General features: G+C 46.6%; 1 protein-coding gene across 2 annotated transcripts in view; it reads right to left on the reverse strand.

The window, feature by feature from the left end:
• The window catches only part of szt2 (SZT2 subunit of KICSTOR complex), a 39,964-nt gene that overhangs the window by 7,432 nt on the left and 19,919 nt on the right, over positions 1-12,613 (reverse strand). For both annotated transcript variants that reach the window (XM_052073805.1, XM_052073804.1), the window contains 18 exons: positions 12,400-12,487; positions 12,208-12,326; positions 11,788-11,952; positions 11,230-11,314; positions 10,233-10,417; positions 9,816-10,011; positions 8,898-9,106; positions 8,565-8,725; positions 7,930-8,027; positions 7,717-7,849; positions 6,664-6,794; positions 6,416-6,463; positions 6,063-6,226; positions 5,113-5,298; positions 1,697-1,952; positions 1,056-1,135; positions 780-908; positions 113-315 (listed from right to left, as the gene is read on the reverse strand). In XM_052073805.1, the coding sequence (XP_051929765.1) occupies positions 113-315; positions 780-908; positions 1,056-1,135; positions 1,697-1,952; positions 5,113-5,298; positions 6,063-6,226; positions 6,416-6,463; positions 6,664-6,794; positions 7,717-7,849; positions 7,930-8,027; positions 8,565-8,725; positions 8,898-9,106; positions 9,816-10,011; positions 10,233-10,417; positions 11,230-11,314; positions 11,788-11,952; positions 12,208-12,326; positions 12,400-12,487 (2,636 nt within the window). The remainder of the gene's footprint in view (positions 1-112; positions 316-779; positions 909-1,055; positions 1,136-1,696; positions 1,953-5,112; positions 5,299-6,062; positions 6,227-6,415; positions 6,464-6,663; positions 6,795-7,716; positions 7,850-7,929; positions 8,028-8,564; positions 8,726-8,897; positions 9,107-9,815; positions 10,012-10,232; positions 10,418-11,229; positions 11,315-11,787; positions 11,953-12,207; positions 12,327-12,399; positions 12,488-12,613) is intronic.

Here is a 12,613-nt window from a genome sequence, read left to right on the forward strand (position 1 = left end):
AATGGAGGACGGGCAGTGGGGTCAGCGGAACGAGGATACACAACGGGTCGTTGGTTTGGCAGTCCAACAGTGACAGTAAAAGACAACGCGGGCGCCACGGGCGAATACAGACCTGCGAGCGGGCGACTGCGGGCGCACCTGCACCAGGATGAAGCCCAAGCTTTGCAGGTACTGCACGTACTGCTGCAGAAATCCGCTGGAGATGTCCAGCAGCCAGGGCTCCTCCTTCAGCCGGCCGGGCAGCATGTCGCCAGAGTCGCTGCTGTAGCTGCGGTCGCGGCCCGACGCCGTCGAATCGTTCGACCGGTGACGCTTCTGCAAGACAATGTGAGCAGCGATAAGCGCCCAACGCTCGGCAACACGGCTGTCCTAAAGTTTTCCTCCGGGGGCCGTCGACAGGAAAATGGAAGGATGCAACGGCCATGTTAACAATCTTCAAAATTCAATTACTCAACATGCTAAAAAGCAATCCGTCATGCAATTATATGCAGTTTTGTTTTTTTATGTCCGTACAGTGGAAACCTGCGATAGGGATTGCAAAATATCCTGCCCGTCAAGAGCAATTTTTTTTTTAGACCCCCAAAAGGATATTTTCCACAAAACATAGCCCCATCAAAAAAGCAGCCTGTGCACATCACACAGACAAACACGCGCCAACATTTTTTAAAATAGCGTTGTCATGTCATACATTCATTTTTAGTATATGCAGGCTGATGACCAGCAATCTTGATTTATGGACACGCCGACTTTAGAAGCTCCATTTTCCTCCAGTCCAATACCTTGACGGGCGGCTGAGCAGCTACTAATTCCTCCTGAATCTGCTTGCGGAAGAGAGGGTCAAAGAGCAGCGGCGTGGCGCAATAGTGGACCAGGCGGGACGACTGTTTCAGGGTTTCCAAGTCAGCCAGCTGAGGAGGGGAAGTGATGTGAATGACAAGAAGCCGACTTTTCTGCTCAAAGGCTACAGCGTTGGAGAGCTTTGACTGAAGGCGACGTCACAAATGCACTTTTTGTGCTATAAGCACTGCGACTTATGGCCACAAAGATGAACGCACCGCGATGGGCATGTTGGACTGTGCCGACCGCTGCTGCCACGTCACAAACAGGTTCTCAATCTTCATCTGCTTCTCCAGCTCTGCACACAACAAGGAGAAAAATAGCAACAATGCAAACACAACAATTCAAACAATAACATCATCATCAATGTTATATATTATTTGGAGAAATGGGAAAATACAGTATATATATATGCACATAGGTCATATTCTTAGTTCACTACTTGTACAAATTTTTGGAATCTATTATTTGTTTTGTGATGGAAAATTCATTTTCAGATTTTGGGGAGTATTTTTGTTCTCTCGCTAAATGTCGTGAGATGCACCAAAGTCCTGGACAGTAGGAAAGTAGTGCAGTGTTCCCCCCATTTATTGACTCTACTGCAAAACATGCGGAGAGATTAAGACCAAGAAGAAGAGGCGGAGAAGGTCCCCTACTAAATTCCTCATAGACTGTATGGGCTGAGAAATTAGATGCCTAGCTGCTCTGTATGTGTCCCAAAAGCAGTTGGAAGGAATTACCATAAGAATTATGAAAAGTTATCCTCGCCACATGTCCACGTTATTTGTTAGCATTTAAATATCAGACGAGGCCATTAGCGTAATAGCACTAGCGTCATTTCAAATGCGAGTCACTGAACCTCTCCTCTCAGCCGCTTTGATGTCCAAGAGCTGTCCGCCATGCCGCGCGACGGCGTCCCCGTCCGTTAGCGCCCTGATAGCGCACACGTCCCTCAGAGCCTCGTCGAATGGCAGCAGCTCAGAGGGGAAGTGAAGCGGGGCCAGGCTGCGGCCCGAAGACGCCAGGCGACCCTGCTCTTTGCTGGCCAGGGGCGGCACGGGGCTACGGAGAAGCGTGTCCGGCTCCATGGATGGACCCAAGAAGGGGTTGGGATCCTGCACAACCAGCGACAACACCAGTTACTTCCAATGCGGCACATTAACATGATATTTAAGATTGTATAGCAAGCTTTACGGTCACAGAATGCCTTCCGTGGAGGCACCTCAATTAATGACTGTACCGCTAATGCACTAAAGTCAAGATGGCGCCCGAGTAGGCAGCCGTCAGCAAGTGCTCTCTTGAGCCTTGCTTTTTCTGTTGTTCTTGTGTTTCTTTTGTCACTTTGTGTTTGTTGTTACGTCGTGTGGACTTGATGTGGACCTTTTTTCAGCATTTTTTGGCCACGACATTCATCAAGGAGGAGACTCTGTGCTTGGTGGTTGCGCCTTCTCGGCAGCATGGGTATAGCAGCACTGTTTTTGACTGGAGGAAGGTCGGCGCCATTTGACTGTTGTTGCTGGACAGTCCCGGGGCGCTTGTGTCTTGCGCCTGTAATGGGCAGCATTTTTCACAGCCCCGCTTTGTTCAGCGGAGAGATCGGTGCTGTTGAACGGTCTGCGGCTGGATGGATGGAGGTCTTGAGGAGCCGACGATGAGAAGAAAGGAGCGTTGGCGCGTAGCGCCGATGCGGATTTGGAGCTGGGAGTCGCGGCTTGGAGTTTGAAGCGGATTATGTGGGACAGGAGAAGTGAACTAATCTCTTTTCATCAATGGACACTACAGCTTCGTGTTTGCTTTCAAAACTTTGCTTGTAGCAGACGTGTGCACATTTTTCAGCATGATGTCTCTGATCCACTGGTGAAAGGACACTTTGATCCTCTCCTCTTTCATCTAGAACTGCTTCAGACAACAAAGTGTATGCAGAAAAGTGGTGAAGATTGCACGACTGTCTCTGTCCTATGTGTTGTCTTGTGTTATTTTGACTTCAAAATGGCGCCGCGAGAGTGGCTGCCTTTCCAGCAGCTCCTATTTTTTTGTTGTTCTACTTCTTCCTTTCATAACTTTGCTGCTGTGAATCTGGAATTTCTCCATTGCGAGACTAATAAAGGTATTCTTAATATATCCTCTTTATCACATGTATTATTAATACACGTGATGAAGCATATTGACTGGCTGTAACATTTCATTTCTAAACCAACATGCAGCATCTTTCAATGTCTCCAGCCCTCCAACGTAGTCTATTTACATCATATTTAATGTTCTATTCCGTTTCATTTGTTCCGGCCAACAAATAGAGTTCATCAGGGAAAAAAGATGGTGACTTTTAATTCCCACGCTGGCTGTTTGTCGAGCAACTTTGGGGCGCGTTAGCTCAGTCGAGCAGCTCGGGGCCGACACGGCAGAGCGCAGCGGCCCCCAAGGCGGCGGCGGGGGCCCGGCCGGTGCCCCCCTCCCTCCGCCTCCCGTCACGGCCGTGACAGATGAAGGCCGATTCAGGCAAATTTTCTGCCGCTTTGACTCTGCTTCCTGTCCGAGCTCGTTAGTGACGCGGCCGTGGAAGCCATCAGAGGGAAAGCTAAAGTTCTTTGCGCTTTGTAATTGGCCGCAGGGGGGCAGAGGCGGGGGTGCTGGGCACTTAAAGGGCACTTTGCTGGAAGATGCTGCTCCAGTAAGTCTCAAGTACTTCAACATGTCACTTTGTCATACTGCAAAGCGGATTCCATTCATTTTGTTCTACAAAATTCAAAAACTCTTTTGAATAATGCACCCGTGACATCTGGAAAGTATTCACGGTGTTTCACTTTTTCAGCATTTTCTGACGCTGTAGCCTTATCCTAAAATTGGTTAAATTGACAAGGCTTTGTTGGAAAGTCGTCTTTGATTATACAAACGCATCGGCACAGCACGGACAAGTTACATTTTGCGTTTGACAGCAGGAATATCAGAAAACAGCCAGCCGCCTCATATTTAATAGAAAAGCAGCGGCTGTGCTTTTTGCTGAGGAGCTCAAAGGCGAGCGCAAAGTCTGAGCGGAAATCGATTTCATCCAAAGCAAATCTCGACACAGCACTTCCTTTTTTCTTTTTTTTTTTTTTTTGATAACTCATCAATAGAGCGGTGATGCATTTCATGATATGGACTTATTTCCTTGTTACTTCTTACAGCCAAAACGAGCCTGAAAATCAAAAATTCTTGCTGCTGGAGGCTGTAAATTTCCCCATTGTGGGACGAATAAAGGATATCTTATCTTATCTTATCTTAAAATGGCAGACTCCCCATATTTTTCAGGACACTCCTTGAGACATTCCGTGGGTCTAATACTGATAAACATGACAACCCGATTTTTTGCTTCTACATCTAAATGACTTTTGGGGCTGAATTTTCAAAACATTCATGTCGGTGAGGATTTTGGTGTTTTATCCCGGTAGTCCAGTGGTTAGCACGTCGGCTTCACAGTGCAGAGGTACCGGGTTCGATTCCAGCTCCGGCCTCCCTGTGTGGAGTTTGCATGTGCTCCCCGGGCCTGCGTGGGTTTTCTCCGGGTGCTCCGGTTTCCTCCCACATTCCAAAAACATGCGTGGCAGGCTGGTTGAACACTCTAAATTGTCCCTAGGTGTGAGTGTGAGTGCGAATGGTTGTTCGTTTCTGTGTGCCCTGCAATTGGCTGGCAACCGATTCAGGGTGTCCCCCGCCTACTGCCCGAAGACAGCTGGGATAGGCTCCAGCACCCCCCCGCGACCCTAGTGAGGATCAAGCGGCTCGGAAGATGAATGAATGATTGGTTATCAAATTTGGTTGCCAGGCCAATCGACCAAAACACTTTTTTTCTTCTCATGAATCCGTCTAGCGCCTACGGTAGAAATTTTCGACAAAATTCGACAAAATCTCGATGAGAAGTTTATCTTTCAACAAACTTGTGAAATGAGCCTAAAATGGCTGTTTTGAACCAAAATGGTAGACTTGTCTTTTCATGCATGGCTTCTTGAAACTTTTTTGTGCGTCTCCCCATTAAGCACAAGCCTACAAAATGTCATGTCGCGAGGTGAAATTTCAATGCTTGCATTCTGCATCTTTTCGACTTGCTTTTTGAAGCGACTGTCAAGGGAGGACACGGATTGACTTCCTGGGGCCACAACAGCTGCACGCATCAGGCCGCGGGACCGGCCGCCTGCTGCGGCCCGCGTAGCAGATGATGGCCTTACAGGTCGCTTCCACTTCAGCTGGCAGAAGCACCGGCAGATGTGAGCCCGGTGACGTGAGCGACTTTCCACATACCCGCTTGGAATGGATGTCGTGGAGCGGCGCGTCCGAGAAGCAGTGGTGATGGAACAGGCCCATCTTTTGGCTGAGCAGGCAGTGTAGCACGTGGGCCCGGGCGTTCTGCCACTTGACCAGGCGGACCAGCTCGCGGTTGAGTGAGGCGCCCAGGTCCACCGACCAGTTGTAGCTGTACAGCGTCACCTGCAGGCGAGCGACATACAACGCATCAAATTGAGGTGACTCAGAGAGAAAGGGAGAGGGAGCGAGAGAGAGAGAGAGAGATTTCCTTCTGCTGTACATCTACTGTGGACCACAAAATAGCAGCGCACTACTTTCTTTGACACAGTAAATGAATGAATGAATGAATGAATGAATGAATGAATGAATGAATGAATGAATTGAAAGATGAATGGCAGCAGGAAGCATTTCCTTTCGCCTAGTTTTTTGTTTTAGATCAGTGATAGGGAACTCCGGTTCCTCAAGAGCCATATCCTGCGTGTTTTCGATCCCTCCCTACTCCAACACCAAATCCAAATGATCAGCTCATCAGCAAAGCTCTGAGGAGGCCTGAAACTATCATGATCAATTAAATCAGGTGTGTTGGAGTAGGGAGGGATTGAAAACAGGCAGGATATGGCTCTCGAGGAACCAGAGTTCCCTACCCCAGTTTTAGATGATTTACTGTCAAATCCTCTTTAATCCTGCTTTTTACGCCTACAGAAAGCAACAACTGTATGTTGGTCAAGTAATGTACATCTTTGGGCATGATTATTTCTGTACATTGTGAGATGATGCGTGTATTAGGCCGGAGAACTATTGTGACTGTCTCCGTGTCTCCATATGGAACGGGATTTGGCATGATCTAAATCAAACTGAAGTGAACTGAATTTGAGGGCCGGTGTGATGGGGTCCAGTTTTTCCAGCCACATCACACTTTAGAACAACCTCCAATTATCCTCAGTCACCTTTTTGTCCAAGATGCGAATGAGGAGGAACCGCTGGCGGGGTGCCGGTGCTGACGCCCAGCCCGCCTGCTGCTGCTGCTGCTGCTGGCCCGAGAGGCTGGAGCAGTCACCCTGCTGCTGTTGTTGCTGCTCAGAGGCCTCAAAGCGCTGGAGGCCTTTGTGAGCTGGACACAGGTCAGAAAGGCAAGGGCATTTCTGAAGATGTTCGTTCAATCATAACCGCATTGTATGCTCGATGGACCATTCCTTAATGGATGTAAACAAAATTCACCAAGGTAACTTGTTTGAATAAAAAATGCACGTTTTGGGCCCTTTCGAGTTCGGTTTGTTAAGATAGAAGAAGTCCTACTTACGTGTGAACCTATTAAGCGGTGCCACGTTTTCCTCCTCTAAACTCTCATCTGTGGCCAACGCAAGATGCAAAAGACGGGACGGACGTAAGACGTGCGACAAGAGACAGACCACGCGGCTCAACACCAAGTCATGTTGAGACAACATACACGCGTGCGTTAGACACACATCACGCAAAGACGTACAGGCGAGGTGAATGAGGACGTGATGTGTGCTAGTTAAAGATGTGGTTCAGTTGGGCTGCGTTTACCTTGCTCGGTGCTGCAGTACCACTGCTGGAAGTTCCTCCCAATGATGATGAAGCTGCAGGAGGCCTTGGGAGGACGCCACAGGTTTTGCACGGCAGATAAAGGAACGAAGATGTCTCCCGATACGGGACAGCTGGAAGCAGACACGACGACATTTTTGACATGCTGCATTCATTTTGTTTGTTTAAAAAAAAATAAATACCGCATTAGCATGCAGCGCTGGCCTGAGATACAAATTTACAATTTGTCACATGACTGCACTCGTAACTCAAAACACCTCATATAATTTTTTTTCTCAGTGAAATGAATTTAAATGTCGATCAACGATATACATCAGATTAAAAAAAAAAAATCATCCCTTCACTCAAAAACGGGACAGTATTTCCATTGGACAGAGCAGAAAACGCACAAACAAATGAGTTAAAGCAGTTACAGTTGGTTTGGCCATTGACTTAAATTTTTTTTTTTAATTAAAAATAGAATAAATAATGACAATAATGATGAATGAGTACAGTATCTCAGTGGCATTCATTTTGTAACTCAATAAATGCTCACTGAGATTTATTTTAAAAAGAAATGAACTACTACGCAGGCGGCCCGGTAGTCCAGTGGTTAGCACGTCGGCTTCACAGTGCAGAGGTACCGGGTTCGATTCCAGCTCCGGCCTCCCTGTGTGGAGTTTGCATGTTCTCCCCGGGCCTGCGTGGGTTTTCTCCGGGTGCTCCGGTTTCCTCCCACATTCCAAAAACATGCGTGGCAGGCTGATTGAACACTCTAAAATTGTCCCTAGGTGTGAGTGCGAATGGTTGTTCGTTTCTGTGTGCCCTGCGATTGGCTGGCAACCGATTCAGGGTGTCCCCCGCCTACTGCCCGAAGACAGCTGGGATAGGCTCCAGCACCCCCCGCGACCCTAGTGAGGATCGAGCGGCTCGGAAGATGAATGAATGAATGAATGAATGAACTACTACGCCATATTTTAAAGTGCCTTCAGGGTTCAGGGGAACGTCGCCATCTTCCGATTTGTTATGTGCAGTTTGGTCGTGACAATCACTGACCTGGTCTTGACGAAGACCTTGACGTTGGTGTCGGCAGCCAGCGATCCCACCAGATTGACCAGCTCGGCCAGGATGGAAGGAAGCAGGAAGTGGGACGCCACATCGGCCGAGCACTGCTGAATAGACGGGCAGCCTGTACAAAGCAGAAGGAAAAATAAATGATTAATTATAAAATGATCCAAAAAAAGTGATTGATGGAGAGCGCGGGCGTACCGAGCTCAGCCATGAAGGTGATCCAGGGCTGGCAGGTGAGCTGGTAGATGGGATGCAGGGCGCCCACGTCGCCCTGCTCCAGCTGGCACGCTTGCCTCCTGCAAACATAAAAATTAGACATTTTTTTTCTCCAAGTTAAAGAGAATTGAATGCTTACGAAATATTCTTGCACATCACGTCACACGTGAACCTTGCCCCCCCCCTCCTGAAATTGGAAGTTTGTTTCTCAATTAAAATGAATGTAGGTTCAGGGTGTCCCCCGCCTACTGCTCGAAGACAGCTGGGATAGGCTCCAGCACCCCCCGCGACCCTAGTGAGGATCAAGCGGTTCGGAAGATGAATGAATGAATGAATGTATGTATTCATCTGTTTATTCGTGTGTTTGTCGTTAAATAATGGCAATAAAAACACATTTTAAAATACATACATTTTAACTAACTATAAATAGACTTTTAACTTCTATGAAATCATTATATTAAGTAGAAATAACACATTTCCAAAATGAGTATGAATTTTTCTTATTACAATTAAGTGTTTCACGTATTTTTATTTATTTAAGAATGAGTTGGTTCAACTGTCTCATAGTTTTGTTTTGTTTTTTTTCCTCCACCGAACACGCTTCTGACTACCTGTACCTTTGTGCCTGTTCAAGTTCGCCGAGCCTCTCTTGCGACCACTGCTGCTTGACGCTTTCCGTCTTGTGGCGGCGCCGCACCACGCGACCCTCCTCGCCTCGCTCCGGCACGATATCGTCCGTGGTTTTGGGACTGCCCAGCTCAGACGAATCGGGTTTGCTCTGCGGCCACAAACAAGAGCAAGAAGTTAGGGCCCATGCCACGTATGCCAGTCAGGGGGAGGAAGACGTGCTACATTATCCGATAAGATTCTCCAGGGTTCTGCGTTAAGTAACGACTACTTTTAACAGTTGTGCTAACTGGCTAATTTGCGAGGCTTATCTTCCGACCTACCAGAATGTCCCAGAAGCTGCGGCGCGTGCTTCTTCCAGTGGGCGTCGTGGACTCGGGCGTGCTGGATCCCGTCATGCCAGCGGTGGCGCTGCTGCCGCTGCCAGGGTGCCCTAAGGTGATAGGTGAGGGGCTACTTCTGAATACCCGAGAGCCGCTACGCTGCCTAGGAGTGTCCTTTGCGTCCTTCGCCTCGGGCAGACTCAAGGCACCTAAACATTGGAAATGAAAACAAAAGGTGAGTTCCCAAAATAATGAGTCCTGAAAGGTTGGACAAGACGACTGATGAGTGATTTTACCTCTGTGGGACATTGTGTGCAAATATAAAATTATTTGCATCTAATTGGTACAAACATTCAATCATTAAAACTAAGACAATTTAAAATCTTGAGTATGGGATCTAGAGATCTAGAGTATCTAGATCTCTTTATATATATATTTTAAATATATATATTTATTTTATATTTTAAATATATATATATTTAAAAAAATATATATATTTTTTTAAATATAAAATATATTTTTATATTTTATATTTTATATATATTTTATATATATATTATATAAAATATATAAAATATATATATTTAAAATATATATTCATATTTTAAATATATATATATATATATAAAATATATATTTTGTATATGTATATAAAAAATAAATATCAAATTTACAGGTTAAAAAAGTGTACTCTGATTGTGAGTACGAATGGTTGTTCTATTCTATGTGTGCCCTGCACTTGACTGGCAACCAGTTTAGAATGTACTGGCCAAAGACAGCTGGGATCGAGCCTCGTGAGGAAAAAGCGGATTGGAAAATGATGGATGGATGGATGGGTGATAAAATGGCGTTTTTGTCATGATGTCTCATCCAACGTTTGGTGTATTCTGCACCAGTGGGTAGCCGGCGTGGTGTCACCTTTGGCGTGGTCCTTGCCTGGGGTATGCGCATTGGCACAGGGCAGGCAGAGCGGGTGGGGCAGCACACGTAGCTCCATGAGCACATCGCACAGGGCGTGTCGCAGCGCCCCCTGCAGCCTATCGGCCAGCTGTGCCGGGCTCACGTTGCCTTGCTCCCAGACGTCGAAGCGCACCAGGAGCGGCGCTCCTGCCGCCTCTAAATAGTTATTCAAATCAATAAAATCAAGGGTCAGATTCAAAGAAATCTGTGAAAATTCATGATTATCTCAACTGAACCTTTTTTTTCAAGACAAATGAAGAGGGATGTGATTTTAAAATGCATTTTGAAAAGAATAAATGAGTATTATTCAGTCTGTCGTTGGCATATTTTTTCTCAGTCATTTGCCGGCCACAAACAACTTCAATATCTCATGACTTCACCTTGGCTCCAGCCGTCATGCACAGAATCGGTTTTCACTCTCAGCACGGTGGTCAGGCGCTCAAAGTGTTCCGGCTGCAGCGGGGTGGAACAGCTGTTGGTCTCTTTGCCGCAGTCCGAGGCGATTGTCTGAAGGGGGTGCCCCGTGGCATCCACGAACGTCAGAGTAATGCAGGCAATTCCTGCCAGGTGGGAGATGGCGATATCCATAAACGCTGAACTGGATCAAAGTAGAATTTGTGTCTGTGTGATTGAAGAGGGATTTTGTTTTGGCCCAGCAGCAATCGCAATTCCCCCAGCCCCGACTGGTTTGGGGCCGAAATAGGTTGCTGTGCAAATTCAAAGTAAAGCATTGGGACTGTAGAAAAGGGAAAAGTGCCCAGAAATGCTCCTGACAATGCACAACATAAATCTCGCCTTTGCAATTGTCTGCCCGCGTACTCTTTTGAGCCATCTATTTATCCAAGACAGTACAAAACAAAGTGACAGGATGTATACCAGGCATGTCCAAAGTCCGGCCCGCGGTCGAATTTCATCCGGCCCTCGGCCCCTGTCATAAAATCAGTGCCGTCTGGCCCGCAGGTTGGGCGCAATGGAACACGTGTTGCATTGACTGAGGTCTCGTAGACTGGTGAGTGATGTTTCATAGAGTACTGCTTCCCTCTAGTGGCTAAATGAGTAATAGCATTCACTAAATGAGTAATAGCATTTAGACACTAGAGGGCATCACTCACGAGTTAACAAGACATCACTCCGTGTTTATATTGACTGATATGTCATATTTCAAATTCCTGTTTCAAATGAACCAAAAGAAATTCTTAAGATTGTTGAAATTAAAATAAAAATGGAAATGTGAAACAGACTGGCTTACTAAAATTTGTTGAACAATATTGTTGTTCAATGTAAAGAATGTCAGCCAAGGTCGGCCCCCCGACATTTTACCACATAAAATCTGGCCCTCTTGGCAAAAGGTTTGGACACCCCTGATGTATACCTTTGCCTCCCGTCCCCTGACCTCCGGGCTTGTTGTAGAGGTAGATGTTGCCATCCGCCACGTCGGTGTTCGAATGAAAGCAGTGCTGCAGAAGGAAGATGGATTTAATCTATTTGGTAATATTTCATCATTGAACGGAACAAATTGAGGTGTACAGTTGCATTCACCAAGGTCATTGTAATCTGCAAAATTTGAGAGGAAAAACATTCTTGTGGGGAGATGATCTTTTCATCCAAAAGGCGGTTTTAATTAAAAAATTAAGGTCTATTGTATTGTTCAAAATGAAGGGACATTACTTTGAGGACAACAATTCCTGGACAGAGAAACACTGCTGCAGCCATCTATGTCAAAGGTTAAGGTTGTATTTAATTGAAAGATGGTTGTTGTTTTTTTTCCCTTTCTTTCTTCTTTCTACATACATTCTTGCTGCTGGAGGCTGTAAATTTCCCCATTGTGGGACGAATAAAGGATATCTTATATTATCTTATCTTATCTTAAGATAGACAAGAATCTAATTGGCTACATTCTTTTGTGGAGCTGAAAAAGTCGAGGCGCTACCTTGAAGTGGTGCGCCGTGTTGCTGTCTGTGTATTTGGGCACATGCAGGAAGATGAGCAGGTTCTGGCGAAGGTAGTGAGACACGGCCGAAAGCCACGGGAGACAGAAGGCGGGGAGGACGAACGTCATCACCTCGCTGGAGGGAGAGCCCGACGGTTGGATGAACTGAACACAGTGGATGGAAGCAGAATGAGCCTCTTTCAAACACACGCACACACGTATATGTAAACATCAGCAGGAAGGTGGAGCCTTTTAGCTAAAAACCATATGAATGGTTTTTCCGCAGTTTCCTTTCACACAGGTGCTTTTCTGCCTTTCGATACGAGAAAATTTGCCAGAACAACCCGGAAAACCACCACAGAGAGGCATGAAAATGCCATTGTGAACAGTGTAAAATGCGCTGTGGAAAGAAGAAGTGACCTCCACGTCGGCGGGTGTCAGCTTGCAGTTCCTGACGAGCATGACGGTGATGATATCCAGCGTGGTTTCATCCAGACGTTTGCGCAGAACCTTCAACAGCTCGTCCGTGATCTCGGGACCTATCGAGCGCAGAGAGCCTTCAGTAGAATTTCTTTGATATTACGGCGGTGTCGAAGATATCCCGCCTGTTACCTGCATTGCCCACCCCATGCACCAACAGCAGGATGTGCTTGTCCACCTGGCCCACTGGACGAGAACCCTCAAGAGACGACCTGGAACCCTGAGAGCCCAAACATTTGGCATCAGTCAGCATCATTTAGCACTTGATGGGCGCGTCATTTGGTGCACAAGAAAAGTTAATTGTTGTTTGAGGATGAGGACAGACGAGCGTCAGCGTGGAGCACAG

This window comes from Hippocampus zosterae, chromosome 8 (assembly GCF_025434085.1).
Source record: "Hippocampus zosterae strain Florida chromosome 8, ASM2543408v3, whole genome shotgun sequence".
In the NCBI taxonomy this organism is placed as follows: domain Eukaryota; kingdom Metazoa; phylum Chordata; class Actinopteri; order Syngnathiformes; family Syngnathidae; genus Hippocampus; species Hippocampus zosterae.